The following is a 27,454-nucleotide window of genomic DNA, read 5'->3' on the forward strand; positions in this document are numbered from 1 at the left end:
AATATTATTATCAATATATTCCTTAGTATCTAGGATAACAGGGGACTTATTATACACATGGAAGAGCATCAAGGAGGTGTAATCTTAAAATAAGGACTATGTTGGAGAACAGAGATGGCATGAAGGAATGGGGGAAGGGGAAAGAGTTGTATGAGAATGAAATAAAGTTGTTCTGGACAGATAACAGAACAGTAACATATTGAGAGTTCACATCTGCTAGCCTGTTTCCAATAATACCACACACAAGGGTCTTATCTACAATGGATTCTGCTTTAAGTTGAAGCCATGTGACCAACTTTTTTCCCTAAAGCTCTCTGTATGCTCTCACTTGCTTTTCCAGTCTGGGGACTTGAAATATATTAACAAGAGGCAGGCAAATCCAGACTAGCTTGTTTATTGTTTCTTTAACATTCTGTCTCAATCCAAAACTAGACATGCTAAAAAACAAAACAAAAAAACCCCCACCATCCTCCAATAACAGTTGGATAAGATTAGAAATGCAGAGCTGCATTTGTGGAATGTTGAGAAATGCAGAGAGCTGCAACGTGGAGTTCTTTCTGGTCAGGTCAATGTGACTGTATGTCACTAATTCTGTCCATTTCCAGCATGGGGAGTTTTCCACTTGACAAAGGCCGGAGGGTGAGGGCTTTTTCCTGCCCCTGCATTTGGTCTCGAAGGTGCTTGATTTCCAGTCGCTGCATTTCAATAATTCTCTCAGTTTCCTCCTCAAGGTTCAAACGCAGAATGCCTGGACTTTGCTGCCGATCTGGGGAGGGACCTAGATAAAAAAAGAGGTCAAAAGAATAGTAGTCATTGACAGATTTTATTTTTTTTTTGGTCACAAGTCAAGAAAGGTAGTATCCAGAAACTCAAGACAAAATAGTCATGAAAAATACAAATGCTTTCATATATGAAGTAATAGAAGCAGAGTTGTGCTTATATTATCTAATAAATTGCACTGATTGGTTATTAATTATATTTTCATTTTTGGGTATCTGGAATGCATATACCCGTTGCATTCCAGAATATATCTTTATATATTCTGTAGCATTAAGATTCCAACGTAATTGGATCCGTGAGTGCCTCCAGCTGGTAATAGTGTTACATAATACCACATTATAATACCTAAACATGCTAGAAATGCTTAGTGTGCTGAAAGACTTCAGGGCTGTAAACTGTAGAATGATCTTCTATTATTAATAAATCCTTTCGGATAATTTAAAATGAAGGAAGAGTTTAGTCTACTAATCATTGTGTTCTTACAGAACATGACAAATTGCCTTTGATGGATAAAGAGTTGATTTCAGATATTTTTCTGTTGAAGTTGTAACTATAAAGAAAATTATTTTTCAACAAAAAATATCAGAAGCTGTTTAAACAATTCTCAAGGGTGCATCCTACTTAAGGATGCAGCTTACGTAGTCTTTCAACATGGGAAAAATGATACTGTGGAGAACAAAAAAGTTAGCCTCTGCATATGTTGAAGTTGAGAGCCTCCACTTTCTGTCACAAGGAACATTATCTTTCTGGTTTATGCAGGATGTAACATCACATATCCTGAGGGGAGAAAACTAATGAAGGAGATGTGAGAATAGGAAAACTAGCCTAATGGCATAGCTTTTGTCCTTGATCTACTTGACCATGGCTACCTGACTACAGAGATAGGCATCTCTTATTAGGGCTCTGAAGGAATTCACTGGCAAGGATGGAAGAACTGGACTGCTTCATCTGGGAAGTCAGACAAACATGATAGATGACTATGTTCTCTTGAAATAGCAATGGGAGAATTATTGAAAAGGCTGAGAATGGGAAAGTAATTAAGGTCAGAGCTCAGTATCTGAAATCCTAAGGTCCTTTCCAATAGAACATAATGTCTGCTATTCTCTTAAACAGGAGTCAGTGTCTGCTATAATCTGCTTGGTTCTTGCCTAGAATAGAGAGATCAACTTGAACTGGTATCTAAGCTATGGCATTTGTACACAAACTTTTTTTTTACTTTATTGGAAGTTGTAGCTCTATAAATGAAAGCAACACAAAAATTGTTTAACAATGTGCAGAGAAAGTGACTTGATTTTCAGAACTCCAGATATGGGCATGCCCAAACTGTTTGAAGAGACACACATGTAGTATATCCTAATAACAGTAGTAGTTATTGTTGTTGTTATTTTTTGATGATTCTTAGTGAAAACAGCCTGATAGGGAGGCCTGAGTAATAGAAAACCTTTTGGTGGTAAGAGACCTAGGAGACATTTGATTTTTTAAGGCTCATTAGTACCCTGTAGAATATTTGTTCTATAACAGAGAATTTCTCTGCAGAAAGAATTGTTCTGTTGCTCTAATATCAAGGAAAAAAGAAATAGCTGGTTCTATGATTCTTGCTTCCATAAATGGGCATGACTCAGATATACTGCCAAGAATCATCTTGACTCTTGTCAAGGCTACATATCATAGCCTTCTTTGACAGTTGCAATAAATATTGATCAGCTACCAAGGCAAGGAAAAAATGTTGGATTCTTCCTACTACTGGAAGACCCATCCTATCAAAATTATAATCAAACTTTCATGGGAGAATTGAAAGAGAGGGATTTGCTAAAAGGAAACTTATTTTTAGTAGGGAAACAGAGAGTTCCTGAACTTACACTGAGTATTCCTCAACCAGAGACAGAGAAATTCTTAAGCAAACTAAGTAGGAAAATTAAAAATTGCAGTTCCTGGGAAAACATTAAAATGTACGGAGATTCTAGGGAGGTTCTGCTCTGGATGAAAAAGAAAACAGCTTTCTTTAAGTCTGTAGCTATTTGAGTGCTAAGGTTCCATCAATTGCTTATTATTGCCATCTGGTGGCCAGTAAGCAGGGTCATTTTGATTTTCAGATACAGTATATAATTGAGCTTTTTGGCAAGAAGTTGGAAAATCCTGAGTACACTACTGTTGTTTCAAATGGGAGGTAGGCTGAATGTGAACTCAAAAAATTGGAACATTCATAGTGTGAGTTCTCTTGGAGGTGTTTCTTTTGCCAATTGCTTTTTTTTGTTTAATGATTTTTGTTTGCTCAACTTGCTTTTTTACAGGTGGTTTAGTTCCTGTTGGTACTATGAACTAAATTACAAACTCAAGGAAAGAAAGAAGGGAGTGGATGATTTAGAGAAGGAGGGAAGTTAGAAAGCTCTGAAATTAAGGAGGTAATTAAAATTTCTTGACAAAAGAAAAAGAGTAAATTGGAAAAAATTCTAAAAGAATTTTTTTTAAAAAAAATCTGAAGTGAATGAAGACAGGGACGAATGAAGAGGGACGCTACCAAAAAATTGTCACATGATTGCCTGTCATCTGAACAAATAATATGAGATAGTCATCTTGGATAGTCAACCAACCCAGACAGAGATGGTAACTTGAAATAAGATCAGGTATTCCATACACAACATTCAGTTGTTTAGTTCACTTCTTAATCCCTATGCAATCCCAGTCTCCTGCCATTTCAGACCATTTCCTCTTCAGACTGTCATGTAAAAGCAGTTATCATCACAAAGACATTCAATTCTGTGTGTGAAGATGTAGCACAGAATCTCTGAAACTTACCACTAGGTTTCCAAGGGCTATGTTTGTTTGTACTCAGTAATATTTTTCATTAGCCAAATCTGACCAGCTTCATGGTGCCACTATTATTAAGTTTATTTTTGCAATTACCAGTAAACACCAGTGAACAGATGGATTATCTCTCCATAAACCATTTTTCCCCATTGAAAGCATTTGCTACAAAATATTTAACTCAAAATATCTACTTTCCAGGAAACCATACCCACATAACATTTGGATGGTCACAACATGGAATAAGTTAAATGTATTCAAAATCTGCATAGACCATTATTAACTAAGCCATGGGCTATAAAACTGAAGGCACTGTATGCCATTCATGCCACACAATAATAGACTCACTAGTAAAACTCCAGCAGAAATTCTCAGACACTTGACATCGCATGGCTTGACAAGGCTCTATGTGTGAACTCAGTATAAGGCTCTCAGACACATGACATGGCATGATAGGTAAGAATCTTTATTGTAAACTAAAAAGAATCCACTAAAACAGTTGATTGGCCTCTGTGAACAAGAAGGTGCCATTGTCTTTTTATACCCACTGCAGTTTAATTCTGGTGCTTCTTTCTCCTGTCCTCCCTATGGCTGAATGGACTTTTTGCTTTGTATTAATTGGCTTGGAAGCTCGGCCTCAGTTTGTTGATATGATGGACGTCTCTGACTGTTAACTCTTACATAAGAGGTTTAATGGAAAAAATCCTTACAAAGTTTTCTGTTGAATCAGAAAAACACTGGCACACACAAATAGGAAATGGTTGAATCTTTGATTCTTTGTCATTTTGTATTACCACATTTACATTCTGTTTCTCCAAGAAACCAGGTAAGTCATATACTGTATTTTCCTTATTTAAACCTTCGAGTAAGATTGGTTAGGCTGAGCGATAATCACCAGCTTGAACTTCATAGGCAGGGATTCGATCCAGTCTCCTTGCTCCTAGTCTAACTATCTACCAGGGACATCCATAGGAATGGCAACTGGCTTCAAAATGGCAGACCAGTCTGGGTAATCAAAGCCCTGCCTCTTTTTAAAGTGTGTTGCACACAATGCACACAGATGAAGCAGGATGGGGTTTCAATCACCTGGTCGCACACACTACTTTGAAACCAGTGACTATTGCTGTGAATGCTTCTGCTATCTACTGTATCATGCTATACTCCCCTTGCTGGTTAGAATACTCAGCAAGTATTAAATATTATATATATTTAATCACAAAATATAATGAAATTAATGTATTTATGTTTACACTGAGTCCTATCTATATAAAGTTGTTACAATTATTTGTATTAATAAAATAATGCTAGAGGATTTAAACTAGCTAATTTTTCCTCTGTTATTCAATATATATATATATGAATGAATGAATGATAACATTAATGAATGGTGATCCAGTATAAAGATTTCATGCCTCAGTGCCTTTAGTAAAAAGTAGCAAAAGAAAGAGAAGGTGTTATTTGCTGTGAAAAAGAAGAAGAAAGTAGTTAAGAAAACAGGAATCACCTGTGGGTTGTGCTCCTGGCTTCTTGTGTTTCCTAAGCAGGCTCAGGGTTGACTGGAGGTCATGGACTTGTGTGCGGGTGACCTTCAGTTCTCTTCGCAACTCATTGATTTCCTTAATAAGACTTACATTTTCCTGTAAGTTCAAGAACAACACAGTTTAAACTGGTATAGTTGTTCACTAGTATAGTGAACAGGTGTCTTTATTAATTTATTTATTTACTTACTTACTTACTTACTTACTTACTGGACTTATATGGCCACCTATCTCATACAATGATTCTAGGTGGCTTACAACAATCCATAAAAACATAGCTAAAGTATATGCAAAGTATATGCATAATATCAAGCCCTAAACTGAAAGAATGGAGTAGAGGTCCATGACCCTGTGTTCTTCACATATGCCAGCCTGCAGATAATACCATTTCCTGCAACCAAATTTTAATATATTCATCTCCCTCCATTCCTAGCCCAGTTACTTTTCATATTAATATTTGGAATTCATAATTGAGACTCAAATATATTTATCTTCTGGGTTTGGAAATAATTAATCTCTCTTCTAAGTTTGTACACAGAGCACATTGAAATTTCCCTATACAGTAAGAAGAGTTGGAAGAATAAACCTGCACTCCACTTTTTTTCCTCTGTGTTTGTACCTGCATAATGCGTACATAATCTGCACGGTGGATCTCGCCTTCTTTTACCACTTTCTTCTTTAGTGTTGCTAGATTGCGCTCAAGATGCTCTCGCTGCCTTGTATACTCTTGATGCAAGTCTGTATCAACCCCAACAATTTCTACCTGAAGAAACAGAGCTCAAACAAGCTTGTGTGAATGTCAACTGCAAAGGGGGAATGACTCTCAATTATTAGGGATGTAAAAGAGATCTGCCATACATTTCTGAACAGCAGTTCCACTAGGCTCCTCCATACACAGAATGCAATTTTGGACTTTCTTGGTCAAAATCAGCATATAAAAATTGTTGTAAAAATGGTCAGCAGTGCATAAGATGTGTGCAAAAAAGGCAATTTAAGAAATATTAAAAGAACCTACTTTGAAGAAATTTATATTTCCATAGCCTCCACTAGTGAAATTTACATAATAACAAAAAACTGTACATCAAAGACGTAAGCATTAAAAAAAGACCAGTCAAGATATTTATATAAATAACTTGATACATTAGGAGAAGTTACATACAGCCCCTCTGTCAGCAGTGCATATAGGAGGAAAAACCTAATAGAAATGTGTTTGTATGCATGTTTTTTTAAATACACATCTTAAAAATGTACTAACCTATCAAGAGGAGTAAATTGGACTTGATTTATATTGATGTGCATCCTTACCCTATCTGCCTTCTGTACGTACTTCTCATAGATATCCCTGATGCACTCCTTGAGTTTCTTAGGCTCCTGGATGAGGCCTACACAGTTGTGAAGATCTGTTTTAAATCGCTTGACAAGTGCTTCCATATCTCGCTCCTGCAACCAAAGGAATATTTAAACCAATCCGCAGAATGCTACTCCCTTTGTTACACCTCCTTGCTCTGACCCAAATAAAGGCACATAGATTTTTTGTAAAATACATACCAACCAGATGGCACCCAGTCAACAGGGAAGGTGGTAGATCACCAAATAAATATTTAAACCTATCACTTTGAATGGATTAATCCTGGACCAATTCACACAGGCTTGCTCATCATTCAAAAATTCATCCCAGATGACTTAATAGTTGGTAAATGATGAATAAATATGTAAATAGTGTTTATGAAAAGCATAATACTGACAAAATATGAAACAGCTTGAGGGCTGGTTGTGTCTGAATTGTGATAATTGTTCCTCATGCAAAAATATCACTAGATGTGGAAGTCTTGAATTTAAGAATGTACATGTGTAGTCACCCATTAAGTTGCTCATGTTAGGGCAGCCAAAATTCATTCAATATTATCTTATACTCTGAAAAAAAATGCAACTACAATTACAGAACTGTAAAGAAAGAAGGAAGTTTCAAAACTCATTTGCTCTTTGTATAGTGTTCAAAGAAAGAGTAGTAATAGTGGCCTCTACTGATAACTCATACATTATTTAAAAAAAAATCTGAAGGCTATTTTGTTACCTAAAGTGCATTTTTGCTTCATAGCACAATATAATAAAACATACAATGTACTTAATGAAAATGATAAATTTAGGACAAAGAAATGTACAGATGGTAGGCAGGAGTTTGCAATCCTATAAATGCCAAGAGTTAATAGTGATAGATCTGTAATAGGCACATGTACATGATATCTCAGATCAGCCTCTCCTGGCAAAATAAGGTGCAAACATTTCATATTAACTGTAGTTTTCAGGAAGCAATTCTTGAATCTCCATCGACCCCAGTCCTCAGTGTGACTCAATTAACACTTTCCTCACTTTCTCCACTCTTGATATTCAGTACTCACTTTCTGCATTTCTTTGTGCATTTCGCGATCTGTGGCTCTCAGCTTTAGGCGCAGTTCAGCTATGTTAAGTTCCAACTGTGTGTTCTGCTTATGGAAATGTTCCAGCTCTCCCTCCATCTGAAGAGATGACATGAGAAGAAATAAAATGTTAAATAAAGTCTGTGACCTGATATGGAGTGCTTTCAGAAAGAGATCTGTTAATGCTGCTAATCAAAAGCTATTGGGCAGTATCATCATATATCTGTATTAATATGCAATATGTATACATAACACACACATACATACACATATGCAGGGCCCATAAACAATTTAGTATATAAATTACATTAAATGTTTGAATGGGTTGCCATTTTCTTTTAAACATTTCCTTACTCATTTGATGCATGACCTTTGAACATTCCTAAGTACAGTAACATTTTCTCTGGGAAAAAAAAACAACTAATACAACATACTGTGTTTGGTCTATGGGGCCTAACTGGATAAGGCAATGGCACTCAGCTGAAAACAATACTAGAAGACATGAGACAAGTACCAAGGTGGGATTGGCCAAACCTAGTTGGAAGTCATAAAACAGATGGAAACTGAAGGTTTTTGGAGCCATCACATAAACCACAGAAATCCTGCCTTAGTTCTTCTGTATCTAATTCAGCCAGCTATACTTTTAGTTGATTAGAGGTGTGTATAAAAATCTTTTATTCCAGAAATTGAACAACTAAAATTGTAGACCTGCATTTGTTTCTACACATCCTGAATCTCTGGGTAAATAAGAACAAGTAGTACTGGATGTATTAAAAGGATGCTTTTGAGCTTCCATTTGGCTTTCTCCTTCCTTCTTCTTAACATAGTTTGTGGAAAGAAGGTAGAAATGGGAGAAAACACAGGAAGTTATAAAAATGAACCATCCTGGAAAAAAGAAAAGAAAAGAAAAGAAAAGAAAAAAAACAAAGTATGGCAATTGCATAAAACCTTTTCTAGAAGAGCAGGAAGTGGGTTGTCTTATCTATTTCTTACCTCCTGGATCTGTTCTTTCATGGTTTTGATATCATTCTCACGTGGCTCTATTTGTTTCTTCAACTCCTTAATTTTGTAATCTAATACAAATTTGAATTTCTCCAGTTCCTGATTTTTCTTTTTCAGATCATAAATTCGCTTTTCCTGGGGCAAGTAAAGCAGGAAAAAACAGTAGTTAAGAGGTGGTAAGGACATTTCAGACTTTCATCAGATAAAAGTAATGGAATCAGTTGTGATTTGTGTGGAACAATGGCACTGTAGGAGGAAGGAGCTACCAAATCAGAAATATTAGAGAAATTATAAAGATCTCAGAGCAATGTCCCTTAGAATGGGATGTTGTGATCCTGAACAAAACTTTTGTTCTATTTAAAGATGTGGGAACATACATCAGTGTGAGATATTGGGATGTGAAGGCAGCTCAGATTAAACTACCCAGTCACCTTACCTTATCTTGGATGGTCTCATCTCTCTCTTGAATTTCTCTCTTCAGCCCTAGAATGTCCTTTTCTAAAGCCTTAATAACCCCTTGAAGCTTTTGCTGCTCCACCTTCATTGCTTCAATGTCACTACATCGTTCTTCAATCTCTTTCTGGAGACTGTTAAACTGTTGAAAAAAATGTGTTATCTTTCAAGCTGAAAACAATGAGTCAGTGTTTCCTTCAGTAACAGCAACAAAATAATTATTTGCAAGAATCAATTAAAATTATAGTAAGCTGGATATCTTCATGTCCTTTTAGAAAGCTATTGCACCAAAAATCATACTATACTCAAAATCATTCTCAAAGTACTTTCAGTGATCACATATAAAAACTGAAATTTGAGCAATCAGAAGAAAATAATTACTTTAGAATGCAAACTTTTCCATGTAGAGAAAAACAAGACAAAAAAAAAAGAAAAAAAAAGAAATCCAGGTTCTTCCTTCTGATAGTAAACCCAGATTTAACATAGATCCTTCTGGTGTGCTAATTTGGCAGACCTATCTGAGTCTAACTTCAGAGCAGGGTTTGGGATACACTGATTTATTTGTGAACAATTTTTTTTGAGGTGGACAGAATGTAAAGGTTTTTATTCTTCTGCTTGGCAGATTCTTCCTGACAGATATTCTAGGGACTAACTCAAGGCAATACTCCCAAGAGATTTAACCTCTGGAAAACAGCAGTGTTCCAACTTGTCTTAATGTTTTTTTAAATCTAATATGTAATTACAGTACTAGGCGAGACAAGCAATTTGGAGTGATATGTCATCAAAATACTGACAATGCCCATGTCTAATTTTCATTTTCACTACCTCTAGTTCCTCAGTGAATGCATCAACGTGATTATGAATTGAATGAGATCTAAGAAATTTAGATTTAATGTAAGACATGGGTAGTGGTAGGCCTGCCCATAATTGAAAATTTACTTATTTTGTATGGCTTCCACTCTTCTATAAAAGACAAGATCATATTCTTGGGTTTTCCTGAATTTTACATTGCTCTGAATTCTTAAGGGGCAGTAATACAAGTGTTACATATGTCTTTCAGCAGTTTCCAGTATTAAGCTTGCTGTGATTGATTTTCTCCAATAATTTGGATGTAGTCATCTATGTTTCAGTAACTTTCAATAATTATTATTGCTATATATGATTATGCTTTTGAAGTTAGTTTGGAAGTTTCAGTCAGAGTGGAAATCTGTAATTTTTACCATAGAAGTTGATGCTACGGTGCCTGCTGATATCACCTTCCACACCCCCAGATGGCATCTGCACCTCCCCACCCCCATAAATAAATAAATAAATACATTTTAAATTTGTCTAAATTTACTCATGGGAATTTAGGCAAAAGCACCAAAATCTGGCTACATTTCAGAGCAAGAATGCTGAAATTTCATGGATTTTGTAATCTCATGAGATTTTGGCAATTCTTATTGCACATATAATTTTATTTAGCACCCATAGCATCATGAGAAACTGAGAGATGCCAACAAGTACCAAAAAGGTTGCTGAGCCATCTTAAGAACAATGGGCCACATAGAGCACATTTATTATTCAGAAACAGTATAGGGAGAGTAAAGGAGGAGTCCATTAAGTCAGTAATACTGAAAGACCAGTTTACTAATTTTCCTTCTTTCAGTCATCACCGGGCAGAAGTTAAGAGAAATAGAAAACAAAGCCACATCATTTCTCTGTGGAAAACCTAATTACTTTTAGTTCTTTTTGAAATGTGTTGTTTCGATCCCATCTGGTTCTGATAAGAATTTTTTAACTGAGAATGTATTTATTTATTCAACTTGCATTCCACTTTAATCTACTAGGACTCTCAGGGGTTAACAGTGAGGTGTACATAACTTATCTTGTCTTCCTCCCTTCTCATCCTCTTTTTCTTTTGCATTGCATATTTTAGATTGTAAGCTTGAGAAAAAATACTTAACCTTATTCTTTTTACTGATCTTTAAACAGTCCTTGTTACCTTTTCAGCTGAAGAGCATGATAAAAGTACTTTAAAATAATACTCTAGGTATATTTTACTTGCAAATAACTTTTAATCTCTTTCTTATCCAAATGTTAAAAACCTGCTGACTCTGCTAAACTCCTCTGGGTCTTCATGATCTGACAAGGATGTACTTATGGACTCCCATCAATATGGACTTTTCTTACTGATCTATTAGATTAGAATGAGATGTTTTGCACTAGGTAAATACAAGGAGAGCATAGGTTCATGCCCACGTATTGGAATACTTCGCTTATGAGAGTGTGTCTGGCTATGCTATAACAGATATGGTGTTACTTACATGAATTACATGTACCTTCTCCACTTGCCATTTAATAAAAGAAAAAAAAATCCAGATAAGGATTGCAGAATATACCATTATTCCATTCCAGGGCAACTCTGTGATAATTGTTGCTATAAAAAGCAGACACCCATGACAGAACCTGATAAACTGGAAGTGCAGCAAGTGCCATTCTCTCCCCATGTACTGGACCCAATCCACATTGGTCCCTTCCAGAGTTATATAGCCCTTTAAAAAAAAAAAAAAAGCCTATAAAAGCCATTCACACAATTTATATCTAATTGGGCCATTCTAACTCTTAACTTAAAAAAAAAAAAGCATTAGCTGAAAGTAATTACAGCTGTTTTTTCTTTTACTATTGTGATTTTTATTGACTCTTCTTTCAGTAAGTTTTTATTATAAATATTTTGACAGGTACTTGGATCTTAAAGTTATGGTGTTATTTTAAATATTTTTTATTATTTTATTTATTCTTGTGTAATTTATTCATGTTGTATACTAACATTTCAATTGCCAACAACAGAGAAAATGGTGTGATTATTGATTTTAAATACATACATACACATGCAGCTCAAAAAGCACGAAAAGCAGAAAGCACTGAGCAGACCTTCTTTCTCATGATTCCTGTTTCCCCCTTTAATCGCAGATTGGATTCTCTTTCCTCTCGAAGCCGCCTCTCATATTTGATTTTTATATCCTGAATTTCTCTATCTTCGTCTTCTTCAATCTGTTTTTTAGTTTCCTCAAATTCCCTAAGCTGCTGTCTAGCATCATCTTGAGCCTGAAAGTTAGGAGAATAAAAGTAAGCGATGGGAAGAAAGAACCTAAGCAAAACTGCTGGGGAACTGAATGAAGTCTTAAGAATGGCCTGGAAAGGGCAAAATCCTGAGAAATATGGGGCAGATTTTAAAAACAATACTCTGGGGATGCCAAAGCAGCAGCATGATGTCATAGGACTGAAGGTCTTATGTGCAAGTGCCTTCTGATATAGAGCCCAATTCTAATCATTAACTTTCACAGTAATTAAACCTGGAAATCTTGAATGACATGGGAGTTCAGTAGTAATTTTAGTAAAATTGAAAACTGAAAACTCCTTTAATGTGGTTGAGCCAATGCTTGTTAAGACATTTTTGTAGATGTATAATTGGAAGCACAACTGAAAAATATTTTAAGCTAGCATTTTAAGTTGTGGAATTTGCTGCTTGGCATCCCTCCTCAGATGCTGGAATGCTTACAGGCCACTGTTTACAAAAAAGTATACTTATAAAGGCAAAGAGCTATAGGTCAACACCTAACTGGGGGATCTCTTTTTGGAAAAATAGTTACAAATATTTATTTGCAATAGTTTTATACCTCCCCATTCAACCAAGTCTGGGTAGTTAACAAGAAAAGCATAAACTGAACAATCCATAAATGAAAACTCAACTCCCTCAAACCATCATCACATAATTCAAAAGTGGCTACCCAATCACTAGGAACTCAAATCAAATGAACAAAAGGGGTCTTCAGAGTTTTCTGGAATGCCATGAGTGAAGGGCCAGCCTTATTTCTTGGGACAGCATGTTCCATAATGTTGGAACATCTTACAGAGAAGGCTGGCCTTCTGGCCCATGTCCTTTTACTTCTTGGAATGACAGGACCTTGAACAAATCCTCCCAAAATACTCTTACGGGGAAGGCAGGATCATTCCGGATAAGGCAATTCCGGATGTACCCTAGAACTACACTATTATAGGTCTTTGAATTGGGCCCAGAAGCTTATTGGCAACCAGTGCAATGATCACAAAATAGGATCCATATGTTAGTTGTCCAGCTGCTATATTCTGTACATATATCCAGCTATTTAAAGAAAAGATAGCACTTTGGTATTTATAAACAGAATCAGAAGATCTTGGGGTGGATTGAGGAGTCATCTAATCAGAAGGATTCAGTCAAAGTGCATACAGATGAGAGCTCAATGACAGAGAATTAATGGCAAAATGAAAAGATGATACCCAATTACACATCTCTGCCCCTGGCGAATTAAGCAATGCTGTGGATGTCTTATTTCAGTGCCTGGAGGCTGTGAGGGTCTGGATGGGGAACAACAGGCTTCAGCTGAATCCTGGCAAGACTGAGTAGCTTTGGGTTTTGGGGCCTTCTGGTTCTGGGACTACGCCATCTTTGATGCTGTCCCAAACAGACCCAGTGCACAACTTGGGGGTCTTTCTAAATGTGCAACACCTGCTCAAAGAGCAGGTGGCAGTCATGCCTAGGAGGGCCTTTGCACAGCTTCATGTTGGGTGCCAGTTGTACCGTTTCCTAGATCGGGAGGCTCTGTTCACGGTCACTCATGCCCTAGTCACCTCCTGATTGGACTACTGTAATGAGCTCTACTGTACGTGGGGCTGCTCTTGAAGAATATCTGGAAGCTTCAGCTGGTGCAAAATGCAGCAGCGTGGGCAGTAATGTGTTACACCTCTGCTCCACGAGCTACATTGGCTGTCAGTTTGCTTCTGGGTCCAATTCAAGGTACTGGTTTTGACCTTTAAAGCCCTTCATGGCATGGGGCTGGGTTATTTGAGGGACTGCCTCTCCCCTATTACATCTGTCCATCCCATCAGATCTGGCAGAAGAGGTATGCTGGGGGTCCTGTCTGCTAAGAAGCTTCACTTGGTGGGACCCAGGAGGCAGACCTTTTCTGCCATGGTGCATGCCTTATGAAATATCCTACCCCCTACCCCCAAGTGAGGTTGGCTCCACCCCTGTTGATTTTCCAGAAGTCCCTCAAAATTTGGTTATGTCATCAGGCCTGGGGGCCCCAAGGTACTGAGGTGGCTCCATTGTTGCTGATATCTGCTACCCTCTCTTAGCCTTCAATCACAATTTTTAAATTTTCTGTATTGTAAATTGTTCTTTATACAGTATATTACTGCTCTATAATTTTATTCTACACCACCTAGAGTCACTCTTTTGTGAGATGGCGGCCATATAAATTGGATGGATGGATGGATGGATGGATGGATGGATGGATGGATGGATGGATGGATGGATGGAATAATGAAGTGACTTGGTAATGACTCTGAGCACTTCTGTGTGTATTGTATGCTCACTGCCTTTCTCTCATTCTCAAAATAATTCACAAATACTGACTTATGTTTCCATTAGCTCAAACAAAATTATGCCAAAATTAGTTAGGAACACAGGACACTAAAAGGTGTGTTGCACCTGCTTTAGCTCTGCTTTAGAAAGAAAATTTTGGTTATACCTCTTCCAGTAAAGTTGTTTTCTCAAGTAGCTTTGCCTCATAATATTCTGTCAGTTCTTCAAGTGCTTGGCTCTTGTTCTCTTCCATTTCGTGAAGTTGCTTCTCATACTCTTCCTGCATTCTTTGGGATTTCATTTGCAGTTCCTGGTACTTTTCATATTCCAGCAGCAGCTTTTGGTTATTGCCAGATTCTAAGCACAGGAGTAATTTTTAAAAAAGGTAATGCAGTATAAAAATAGATAACGAATGTCCTGCCCTTTGCAGTCTACACATGAGTAATGAAGGGGCATTTTTAGTATCCCCTATCTCTTGGAACTTGTCTTTGTAAAGTCCATAATCCTATATTCTACACTATTTCTATACCACTACTAGCTTTGAAGCTCCATTTCTGGCAACTTTATGTCTACCTAAAAATTTCCTACTCAGTATTTTTGTTTCTTTAAAGATAAGATCAGAAATGAAAGGGGCAATCTCTTTCAATCCATTCCCTATGCAGAAAATGAAGACACTAATGATGTAGTAGAAGAATCTAGGTAGATGTTAATGTGGTGTAAACTATATTGCTATTACAGAAACTGCATAAACCTTAATAACAAGGGCAGGGAAGAAGGACAAAATAAAACTTCGAATGTAAGTGACTTGCAGGAATAGATGATTTGAAAGAGATTCTTCTACCTGCTTATTATGCCATGTGCACTGATCCCGTTCATTAGCAGGGAAACCAAGAAAGTTATAAAAATAAATGAAAAATACAATTAACCCCAATTACTTGTTTGGCATCCAAAGTTTAAACCCAAAAGATGTGTATGTGTTACATATAAATAAAATCTTTATCTTCTGTCATAAAGACTGAAACTCTCATTCAGTTACATCAGATCCTCCTAACCTAAGTCTTGCACCTCTCTTGATTGTTTCTCCATTAATTCTGATAGTTGCTCCTGATGCTGTATTTCCTGTTTTTCTTTCTCTGTTTTTAGAACCTGAAATATATAGAGATAAAATTTTCATCTGAAATTTATTGGCAACTTTTAATTTATTTAAGTGACTGTATGATTGGAAAGAAAATAATGCAGCAACACAGAGAGATGCAATTGACATTTGACCCACACCTGGTTTTTAGTTTTTAATGATTCCATTTCCTGGATGAATTTATCAGTTAATTCCTTTATTTTTTCATTATAATTCATGTCCTTGAGACGAAGTTGATATTCATTTTCCATCTTTAGTTCTTCTACCCGTGTTTTTAGTTCTAGCATGACCTGAGTCTGTAGGATAAGAAATTGTAAGATTGTGAGTAAAAGAAATCAATGGGTAAATATTTCAATGTATACACAGAAATAAAAAAATGATTGTGCATATTATCTTTCAGAAGTATAACTTGTTTCCTATATTAATAGTATGATCCTATATCGTTATCCTGAACAGTAAAGGAACCAGCAGTCCAGAAATATGCCACAGACTAGCACTTGATAGAGTAACCATGAAAGCTTTGGAAAAGATTTTCAAATGCCAGGATGTGTTTATACCTGCAAAGATTAGAATGTAGGCAGTGGTTTTTCCTGTGACACTCTATGGAAGTCAGACTTGGAAAAGCAGGATGGAAACAGGATTGACGCTTTTGAACTTTGGTGTTGGAAAAGACTCTTGAGAATACCATGGATAGAAAAGTAAACCATCAAACAAATCAACCCAGAATTCTCACTTGAGGCGCAAATGGCCAGGCTTAAATTATCCTACTTTGGACATGTTATGCAAAGACATAACTCTCTGGAGAAGTCTATAATGCTGGGAAAGGTGGAAAGATAGAGAATAAGAGAATGACAGTAGCAAAGTGGATGGATTCAATTATAGTGGTGTTGAGTGCATTGTTTGCAGACCTGAAAGACCAGGTTGGGGACAGATCCTCCTGGAGAAAATCTATCTATGTGGTCATTAAAAGTCGACACCAACTTGATGGCTCATCATCATCATATTGCTATCCTGTTGCAATACAGGATTGCAATTTACTGTTAATGTATGCATTAATAGTGCAATCTTCAGGGGTTCCACTGAGATTAGCCATACGTATTTCCAAGTTAATGTGAGTGTAATCTAACTACTTACATATACCCATACACTTTTTTGTGTGTTCCTGAAAAACTGTGAATCAAGACAGCATATGTTTTTTCCAATTGCACATGGATAGGCAAAAACAAACCTGAATTTTCTCTAATGTGTGAAATATTTCCTAGGAACATGGAGCAGTGTGGCTCAGGAGCTAAGCCTTAGGGCAGTGACTGAATCTTACATTATAGGCTCCTAACTTCTGCTATATCTCTGCTATAGTTCAGGGTGCTGCTTATTGACTAACATTTGTTGATTCTCAGATTTATGATGATCTAAACTTTTCCATTTGGAAACACATATTGTAATGATCCTCAAATGAATACCTTACAGTTATACTGACCTTCTCTTCCATGTCTGTTCTAGTAATCAACACTTCATCGGAATATGGTATATCTCTCTCCCTTTTCAATCCTCGTCCCTCTTTGTCATATACTTTCCAGATAATTATACATCCATCTTCTGCAGATGTTAGCAGTAACTGATCATCAGAAGTTATGGATATCTGTACAAGAAGTTTAAAAAGAAGCACCCTTAACTGTGAGACAGCACTGTTGAAGCGTGACTGAAAGGAAAGGCAGAGAATAGTAATAAGATGTCCCTGTTGGATTCATAAGGGCCACTATGAAAAATGATATGAAGGCTGATCCTCTACCTACTTCCTTTCTTACCTTTGAATGGCTTTTCCAGTACAAGAAAGCACAGAAACAGGAATAAATCATTGAATATCTTCTAGAGAATTATGCATCTTTTATATAATGAGATTCATGAGCTCTGGATGTAAAGAAAGCTTAAGTAATTTACTGTCAGCTAGGCCTACTTTTTAAAATTCATACTGACTCAGTTTGGAAACCTTCAGTGCCATGAATGTTTATTACTCCTGTTTAATCGTTATGACTTTCTCAGAAGTAAAGTAATAACACTGCATTGTTATCACTGTTACCTCTGACATTTGGATTCACACAGACTGTTCTAATGCCATCATCATCCCAAATCCCCAAGAAAAAACCTGTTAGTCTAGATATCCATAGTGTGGATATGAACTGTTGCACATATACATAGCCAATAGTGCTATAGTGAAGAAAGCACAGGACAGATATTTATTTTCACAGAATAAAACTGGCTTTTTCCTACTCTTGTTCAGTTTTATTTCACTTTCTAAAAATTAAAAAAAAAAGTCTACACTTAGGCTCATTGCCTACCATCAGTCAATATTCATTACCCAGTATTTTCTCTCATTGCTCAATATGTATAGCACAACCTTCTCCCCCTTTTTAAAAAAATGCATTTCATATTAATCAGGGTTTTTCTCACTCTTGCCAGCTTCACCATAATTTGGCTCTTAATATCAGTAAGACCAAGGAGCTTATAGTGGACTATAGGAGGAATAGATTAGATGTCCAGCCCCTGGTTATCAATGGAGACCGAGTGGAGTGGGTGGCCAGTTTTAAGTTTCTGGGTGTTACTATAAAGGAGGACCTGACCTGGGGCGCTCATATTGCAGCCTTGGTTAAGAGGGCCCAGCAGAGATTATACTACCTGAGACTTCTCAGGAAACAACAACTGAATGAAAAACTGCTGGTGACCTTCTACCGCTGTACCATTGAGAGCATTTTGACCTGCTGCACCTGTGTATGGTTTGCTAACTGCACAGTGGCAGATAGGAAAGCGCTCCAGAGGGTTACCACCACTGCCCAGAGGATCATTGGTTGCCCTCTCCCCTCTTTGGAAGAACTTTATAGTTCCCGCTGCCTTAAGAAGGCTCAAAACATTCTTAAGGACCCATCCCACCCAGGACATTCTTTTTTTGAACTATTACTATCTGGCAGACAGTACAGGATAATGAAAACAGGGACCAACAGGCTGAAGAATAGCTTCTATCTTAGAGCTGTAACTATACTGAATTCTATCGTATAGTGCAGTATTAATGCAGCATCAGGGGCTGTGCAATATGGAATGTGAAGGTTGTGTTATGTGTTTTATGTGTTTTATGTGTTCTATGGTTTTTATATTTTTAAAGCTGCACTGGGGTGGCATTTAATTTCGTTGTACAAGTAGTACAATGACAATAAAGATTTCTATCTTCTATATATCTATCTCTAATTTCTATCCCTTCTCCTCATCCTCATGAACAGTTTCTGAACTCTTCCCCTTTCCCCTTCTTGTCTTTTTAATTAGGTCCAATAACACCTTCTAGGCAGAAAGGTGGAAAACAAATCAGATCAAATCAAACCAATATACCACCAGTTTTACAAATAACACAGAAAAGTTCATGATATTTAAAATGCACATACAGACACTTAATCCTCATATTACTGCAGTCTGCTAAAATACTGAAATTTCTTCCTTGCATTCTCCCAGACAAATGAAATGAATATGGAGAGTAGTAATAATGCCAATTGTAGATTGGTGATTCATTTTCATCACTTCTCTCCTCATTATTACAGAAATCTATGGTATAATGCCATTAAACGTATTGATATAATGCATTCATGTATATATAAATATATGGTAAATACATATATAAATAGATACATAAGTTACCTGGTAATTTAAATAATGCATACCTGCATTATTAGATGCTGCAGTTCCCCAGCACCATTCTTGGAGCCCTTAGACCACCCCAGCTGCTTTTCTCAGTTGTGGGGGCTTCTAAGGAGATTTAAGCACCTCTTAAACCTCTCTCAAACTCCCCAATGCAAAAAAAAAAAAGCCAAAGTAAAACAAACCTCCTGGAGCTCATAGGAAGCCAAACAAATTGAAGTACAGATCCCAACCATACGAAAGCTGCCTTCTGTTGCCTAAGGTGAAAAAAACAAAAATCCCACAAAAGCTAAGGCAGTCAAGGTAATACAGAGACTTTACCTTGGTAACTGGACCAGCATGGGCTTGATACTCATTGTATTCCTTGTGCACAGGTAATGGGTATTTCATGGACCGGATGGTCCCAGCAGAGGTTCCAGTGAATACCATCCGGCCAGAATGAGCTATCACAATGGAAGTGTAGGTAACATCAAAAGAGGGCACTTCTCTCAGTATCTGAAATATAGCATTTCCTCTAAGCATTACAACTTTGTAGATGTTTCTATATGGAGTAAGTCACAGAGTAAAGATTATTTTTGAACAGGATTCACAGTACCACCAACCATATCCACCACAGTGAATGCCTCATATCTGCTTTCCTTCCTACCCCCACCCCCCATTGCGTGATAAGGCCCCACTATCTCCAGTAGTGATCTTTAGGAGGAAGTGTCTATGGTACCAGAAAATAATTTAATAACTAGACTACCAGAGAGAAAATAATTATGAAAACAACTAGCACCACCTGGATAGTCTCAGCTATAGAAAATTATACACGAGGTTATTTCAGGGCATAACACTAACTTCACTGAGATACAGTGTATGCGTATAAGTATGTGTGCATAGGCTCACCGAAGAATCACAAATCTCCTTGATAGAATGATCGGAACCAACAGCAAAGATTACTTTTGCATCAGGTGATATTGCTACTCCACTGTAGCTGCAAGACTTGAGTACACACTCTGATTCCCTTTTGCCATTCTGGAGATTCCATTCATATACTGCTCCATCTGTGCCACAGGATACCAATTTATAATCATCCATGCTCCACACAACTGACCGTACCTGGGATGGCATGGGAGAAAGGTAAAGGTAAGAGGATGAGAATGTGCACAATATTCAGGCAATTAGTCTTAAGCAGTTTTTGCTTTGTATTATTCCCATTTATTTATGCCACTGTGTTCATTCCGTTTTTATACTAGAATCGTAAAATGCAGCCTTTTCCACTCCCCTGTGCTCACAACTTATTTTTGAGAAAGTCTGATAAGAACACAGCAGATCACAATAAAGATGATCTGCCTTTATGTGAAACGCCAGGGGCTGCTCTACAAAAACTATAGGAGGCCTGACAAAAGTCTTGTTTAATTTGACTTCCATTTAAATGTATTTACAATTAAGCAGCTAATATTACTTTTCAGTCATGCATTCAAAAATTTTCCCCTTCTATCATATTGAAAATTACAATATGAAATCACATTTTGGAGGGTTCTGAGAGGTTACATTGAAGACCTCTGAAGGCCACATTGGGCTTTACATAGAGTACTTCTGCTGTAATCCAAATCTAGAGTTAGGCAGCTCTAGGCTTCATAATTATTGTATACATTATTATTTATAATGACAAACTACTGTTTCTCAGTGAAATCTACATGCTCCTTGATTAATTTGATAAGTTAATGACATATACTTTGAATAATGTATTTACAAGGTATTCAGTTTGTTTTCCTGTTTCTTCAGGAAGGCCAAATTTTGGTTTAATACTGTTTTTAGTAATGTTCATATCTAAATTTGCCCTGCATACTAATGATGTCCTCCTCCTGCAGGGTTCTTGTCTGAAGCAGAAGAGAAATTGAAGAATCAAGTCCAGGAGGAACCTGGAAAGAAACTTATACATTCCAATGGAGGAAGGAGCCAGCCCAAATAGTTTAAAGGAAATACATTAGCTGATATTGATCAACTGGAACAGCCTTATTCTCTTCTCCCTGATTCTAAAGAGAAGATTTCTGGAAGTTCAAATTATTCACCTCCTACTTGGAGATAGTTTTTTCCTTGTGTTTGTATTTAACTTGGATTTTACCTTTCTTATAGGTCTAATCACTGACCTTACCATTGTGTCCTTTCAAATTTATGACATTGTCAAAACTTATGGTAGAGTAAATGTGAATCACATTTCCATTAACTGCTGCGAACAGATGACCCCCTGTACTGAAGGCACACTGCAGAGAGAAGCAGAAGACTATGAGAATCAATAATATATACATAATTTGGAAAACTATGCAGAAAGCAACATCCAGTAATCCATATTTGTACTCCTTTAATTGCCAGTTAGGGCTATTCTTTCAGTGTCCCCCGACAAGCAATTTTGTTCAAAAGGCTAAATTGTGTCTAAGAACTTCCAAAAAATGCATTCGGAGTTCTCATAAAAACTTTCAAAGAAATTACTATACCATCTATACACTAACTTTTTGACTCATTAAATGTTTAGTATTCTTCAGCATTCCACAAGTGCTTTCAAAATAAAACTTTGAGTTCAGGACCTCACTCAAAATGAGTAGAAGGGTTAACCAAAGCTGCAAGGTTAAGTCCCCATGTTTAATATACACTAGACAACCCATGACCTGTTGGGTCATCGTTTCAGAGATATTTCCTTATCTAAACAGAGAAACAGAATGACCAAGGGCAAAAAAACAGTGGGAATGTGAGTGACTTGCGACTTGCTGCTGACTTCCCCATTGACTTTGCTTGTGGGAAGCTGGCAGGGAGTGTCAGAAATCCTTCCTTCCTTCCTTCCTTCCTTCCTTCCTTCCTTCCTTCCTTCCTTCCTTCCTTCCTTCCTTCCTTCCTTCCTTCCTTCCTTCCTTCCTTCCTTCCTCGATTTGCCCTCCTCTCACGACCCTCAGGAGAGCCCCTGTGAAGCCTCCTCCTCCTCCTCAGCTCACCTGCAGAACTGCCTACCACTTTGCTGGGGGGAGGTAGAACAAAGGGAGCCATGGACATGAGGAAAACTGTACTCCTGCTCCCTATTCTGGCTTGTCCCCAGGGGCCCCCTCCCTCAAGGAAGAGGTCTCACCCGTTGACCAGTGGTGCCCCCCCAGCCAGTCCTACCTTGCCAGCAGGCATCCAAGTCACTCCTTCATCCTTCCCTCAATGCCCACAGCCATTAAGAGATTTCAAATTTCTATCTCGTTTCCAAAGCAGCCAATTGCCCTTACCCATCAGGCCTTGCCACCAGCCAATTGGGCGCAGGGGACAGAGGGAGGCGGGAAAAAGGTTGGGGATAAGCCCATGACCATCATGTGACCTGAGCTGACCACAGTGGCACAGTAGCACAGCAGTACTGAAGCAGCCACAAATTTCCCAAATTTCAATCCCATGGGAGTAATGGGTCCTGGATTTTGTACGCATTCTGTAAATTAGCCCATTTGAGCTACCTTGGTTCAAAAATTGTTGCCCTATGATGCACTGTTTCACCCAGTTGAAGGTTACAGACATGAGAGTTTTAGTAATATATAGATTATCATTAATTAGCTATACTATGACAAGCCCTAATCTAATCAGAGCTTACTCTGTTACTAAAGATTTGGCTATGATTTTGAGTACTATTTCAAATAAAATAAAATAAAGTTATCTAAAGCCTTCCTTCTTTTCAGAAAGAAGATATTTACTGGGTTCACATATCACACTAATCCATACTGTGATTTGTTTGCTTTGGGTTAATGCGTTGCATGAACTCAAGTATTGTGGCTTGTAAGCCATTGTTATATGAATGTATGATGGGTGAACACAGTTACTATAGTCTACTTACCACACAATGTATAAAGAAAAGCATGCTTGAGCATAATGTGTGCAATCAACCAATACTTTGGGTGCTCTGAATTATCATTCCAGGACTAATGTATTCTTTTGACACCAGAACATTTTCCACATGTCTTCCTATAATCATTCAAGTATGATTCTTATTATTGCCTGCCCAAGTTATCACGAGCTAGCATCTACTCCAGATTGACTAGTTGGAAAGTAGTCTGTCATCTAGCAGACTAGAACTAAGATCACTATAACAATAGGAAATTGAAAATCAGAGACATTTTAACTATTTTCCCTGAATGTTTTATATTTCAGAAAGGCTTTATTCCCTTTAACACAGACAAGTATCTTGCAAACACAAATACACACATTGGCACGTAGCATGTTTAAATCTGCTTATAAACTTTTCTCCATGGTCCTGCTTTTGCATGCTTTCCACACAAGCTTCTATATCAGTACCTTTCCCTGAATCCTTACCTCTCGGCATCCTCGTACAGTGAAGTCCTTAAAAGTCCGGATGTCATCAATAAGTAGATTCATAAGTCGAAGTTTGTCAGCAAAGCCAACCAAAACATACAGACCACCAGGATGAAAAGCAAGCGCGTATGCCTCTTCTTGGTACTCTTTATATAGGTCGAGTGTGCTGCAGCAGGACCAGCCATGGCAGTTAATGTACAATACTATTAATACAAAAAAGCTGCAGGTAATGCTATTCTTGGACATACCTTAAGGTGAAATACTGGGAAACCCAAACAAGGGCCACAGGGTCAAAGACTAAACTATCCAATTCAGTGCATGCAAACAAATTAGCAAAAATAATTTGGTTATAAAAGAAGCAATTCAGGATATCTGAGGATGTCATACAGCTGGAAAACCAGTTGTTTAGAGAAAGCTTAAAGCTATATTCCTGAAACTGAGCTTAGATTTTTTTTCATTTGTATTTCCTTTTGCTTTTATATTTTAATTAATTGGCACATTTAGAACTGCCACTACTATGTCTAACAAAAGTGATATAATTTAACAGATTCCATCTAATTGTTAAATTACCATGCATTCAGATGCTTGAAGAGAGGCATCTTTGCATTATGCTCCCCATTCCGCTATGGCCTCTGAAGATATATTACTATATAAAGTAAGAGGTGTGTACATAATTTCACATTTATCTGAGGAGCTCACTTGGTAAGAGAAGGGATTTAAGAAAGCTACTTCTTTAGATGTGTGGCACCTTCTGATTTTATTCTTTTAAGAATAATGTGAAGGTTGAGTTCATTATAAAGGTTATGTAACATTTATGCTATCATTTTATTAATGAGATGGACATAATCAACTTTTAGCAGCCTAGCATTCTCTAGCTCCCAAGAGAAGGGTTACATTCAAAATACAGGTAGTCCCCAGTTTAAGAACGAGTTCTGTTCCCAAGGTCTGTCCTTGAGTCACATTTGTATGTAAGCCAGAACAGTATTATTGTATAATACTGTATAAGTAGTATTGTGTAATGAACTTGAACCATTGTGTATTTAACTCAGATCATTGTATATTTAACTCAGATTTTGCTACAATAGGCTCCGTTTTAACTATGTGTCGTCTGTAACCCGGGCATTCTTAACCTGGGGACTATCTATACAGAAGGAACAGAGGATACTGGTATATATGAGATGATGACTTTGTACAAGCAAGGAATGCTTTCACCCTCCAAATGTAGGGCATAGGATTTTAGCTGACCGCTTTGCTACCTTGTGCTGTGTCAGAAGACTTGAGAACATTTTCAGAACAATATGCAATATAACATAGGTATTATAAAAGATAAAGGGGAAATGGTCAGCTCTGTCCTGGACAAATTCTTTCCATGAGCAAAAAATTAGGAATCAAGCTAATCCAATCTTTTACACAGTAGCTTTGGATATTTTATAACATTCTATTTGTATTATCTGACATACTGAGAAACAGCATGAAAACTTTACCACATTTATCTAAAAATTATTTGTGATCTTTTTTATAATTTGGACAACTCCAAAGACTATATGGATTTTTTCTGGATCTAAAACCATAACACAGATGATAATACATTTATAAGCTACCATCATAAAACTAAACATAGCTTCACTAATTTCTATTACAACCACATTCTTGTAATGGAATCTTGTTTTCCTAGCAAGTACATGCAATTTCCATTTGTTCTATTATATTGCTCACTTAGATAGTTAAGAGACACATGTAGTAACCAAGAAGTCATGCCTCCTTACTTTGTTTCGTAATTCCAAATACGGACAGATTTGTCCAGTGAACATGTAGCAACAAGTGGTTTGCGAATGCAGGTATCCAAGCCAGTAACAGCAGAAGAATGTATTGGGAAGTTCAGGTATTCAAAATGAGCCATCTCTCCCTTAGGAAATATCATATGTGTTAATTAGAAATACTTATATGATAACCTGACACTAAATCTACCAAACTTTCTCCATGGGACAACAAAAGGATTTAAATATGCACCAGATTTACCAAAACAAAATGTTTAATGACTAGCGTTTAATTATCATAAAAAGGGAAAAAACTATAGCAGTATGCTTCAGCAGGTAGCTAACCTTGTCTGGACTGAGAAACTGGGTCCAGAATCAGATCTGGTTAATACTTGGGTGGGAGACCTCTGGGGAATACTAGGATGGAAGTAAAAATCCTTCTATCCCTCCCACCCCCCCCGGCCGATGACAAGCCATTTCTACACTTCGGCCAAGAAAATTGCATGGGCACGTCCATAAAGTCACCAGCTTGACTTGAAGGAGACTTTACATACTTATATTGCACCTATATCTACACAAATTACCCTCAAGTAACTTAACCAGAAACAGCCACTTCTTAAATAGCTGCATGTTTTAAACTGATGAGATTACATCCTTACTGTTTCAAAAAGGAATATAAATTTGAATTCTCTACAAGAGGGACGCCAGTAACTCTCTTTATAACAGATAGAGCAAAACTGTTTAATTGATTTTTATCATGTTGTTCCCTTCAGGTGCATAGACCAGTTTATGAAAATTAAAGCAATATATTTAGAAAGTATAACAGTCATTTGCAAATGTCATATTTTAAAACACCAGCATGAAAGAACAAATCCAGAAACAGCGAACTGAAAACTCAGCATGACAAACTCTAAAGTGAAATTAAAAGAAAAAAGTTTTCAACAAACATCCAAGTATTAAAAGGAATCTTAACAGATGTTCAAGCAGAAAGTATATTTCATAATAACTACCCTGTTGGAAAAGCCCAGTCATGGATACCTGCCAATCTGTTCTTATATCAGACGGTTGTTAATCTTAAATTGCATATGGATTCTATTAAGAGTGGATGACCCCAGCTCAAGATGTTTAGGGCTTTAAAGACAAAAAGTAGCAGTTTAAGCTGAATCCAGAAATAAAATGCAGGTGTATCATCAAAATAATATGCTCCAATTTCTAGATTGCAAAGAGTGATTTTTGTTGTTACACTGTGAATTATCTGAATTTCTGATCTTCTTTAAAAGCAGTGAGTCTAGTCATCTTTCAAAACTTGCCTCCTGCCCCAGCTTCCACTCATTCCATATTAAGGAGAGTGACTGGTGGATGTTTTCCTGCTAACTGGTAATACTTAGTGGGATGGGAGGGAAACAAATCTGTGGGAAACTACCAGTCCCTTTCCTTAATGTGCCCAGTGCACTGTAATTATATTTGTTAACATAGTATCCGTAGCAGGATAGGGGTCTCTAATGGGGGCAGCAAATTTTCTGCCAGCTGAAGGTGCAGTGAATATTTTAACTTGACGATGAGGAAGGGCCCTACCGCTGACAATGTGACTGATCAGGGAAATTTTGCTATGTGGATTTTCTTTTTATGTTGTGAATTCTTTCTTCAAGGCTTTTAACGTTACCGAGTGAAGCATCTGATGTGCACCTATTAACAGTGTTTTCTATGTTGCAGGAATACATTTTTTTAAAATGTTGCCTGTGTAGTAACTCTTTTCATTGCTTGGAGTGAACTTACCTTAGTTATCTCAGCTGATGACATGGAGAGAAAATACAGCTGATTTTTGTTTGTGCTGATGAGAAGTGTCTCCTCTGCAGGGCTGAAGGCAATACACACAACGTCTTGTTTATCTGACTGGTTAGGATCGCTGCTACATTGATCTTGTGGAATCTATAAAATAAACCAATCATATTAGACTTTGTTCCCCTAAATATATGCCTACACCAATTCTGCTGCAAAATAATAATTAAAAACACGTTTTAAAACTCAAATACTATTCCATATGGGATGGCCAATAATCGCGGTGCACAATTCACTTGTGCTACAAATAAGCAAAACTGTTTTCTCTTGAGTTTGGTCCTATGACAAACAATGCATGTTTGACCAGCACTAGGTGGGAAGGATTACATAACAACTCTGTTACTGTTCAA

At 37.1% G+C, this 27,454-nt stretch overlaps 1 protein-coding gene across 1 annotated transcript in view; it reads right to left on the reverse strand.

Moving 5' to 3' along the window:
- Positions 1 to 384: 384 nt before the first annotated feature.
- The window catches only part of CFAP57 (cilia and flagella associated protein 57), a 33,221-nt gene continuing 6,151 nt past the window's right edge, over positions 385 to 27,454 (reverse strand). Inside the window, exons 5-22 of the mRNA XM_088154008.1 lie at positions 27,042 to 27,194; positions 25,275 to 25,414; positions 23,509 to 23,674; positions 21,330 to 21,443; positions 20,083 to 20,295; positions 19,516 to 19,689; positions 16,994 to 17,155; positions 15,657 to 15,812; positions 15,434 to 15,527; positions 14,548 to 14,738; positions 11,909 to 12,082; positions 8,979 to 9,137; positions 8,534 to 8,677; positions 7,523 to 7,639; positions 6,429 to 6,563; positions 5,743 to 5,886; positions 5,090 to 5,222; positions 385 to 778 (exon numbers count right to left, since the gene is read on the reverse strand). Coding sequence (XP_088010134.1) covers positions 567 to 778; positions 5,090 to 5,222; positions 5,743 to 5,886; positions 6,429 to 6,563; positions 7,523 to 7,639; positions 8,534 to 8,677; positions 8,979 to 9,137; positions 11,909 to 12,082; positions 14,548 to 14,738; positions 15,434 to 15,527; positions 15,657 to 15,812; positions 16,994 to 17,155; positions 19,516 to 19,689; positions 20,083 to 20,295; positions 21,330 to 21,443; positions 23,509 to 23,674; positions 25,275 to 25,414; positions 27,042 to 27,194 — 2,781 coding nt within the window. The 3' untranslated portion in view covers positions 385 to 566. The remainder of the gene's footprint in view (positions 779 to 5,089; positions 5,223 to 5,742; positions 5,887 to 6,428; positions 6,564 to 7,522; positions 7,640 to 8,533; positions 8,678 to 8,978; positions 9,138 to 11,908; positions 12,083 to 14,547; positions 14,739 to 15,433; positions 15,528 to 15,656; positions 15,813 to 16,993; positions 17,156 to 19,515; positions 19,690 to 20,082; positions 20,296 to 21,329; positions 21,444 to 23,508; positions 23,675 to 25,274; positions 25,415 to 27,041; positions 27,195 to 27,454) is intronic.

The sequence above is a fragment of the Python bivittatus genome, unplaced genomic scaffold, assembly GCF_059951505.1.
Source record: "Python bivittatus isolate LINGU-HERP-01145 unplaced genomic scaffold, Pbiv_v1 ctg000700_np1212, whole genome shotgun sequence".
NCBI lineage: Eukaryota > Metazoa > Chordata > Lepidosauria > Squamata > Pythonidae > Python > Python bivittatus.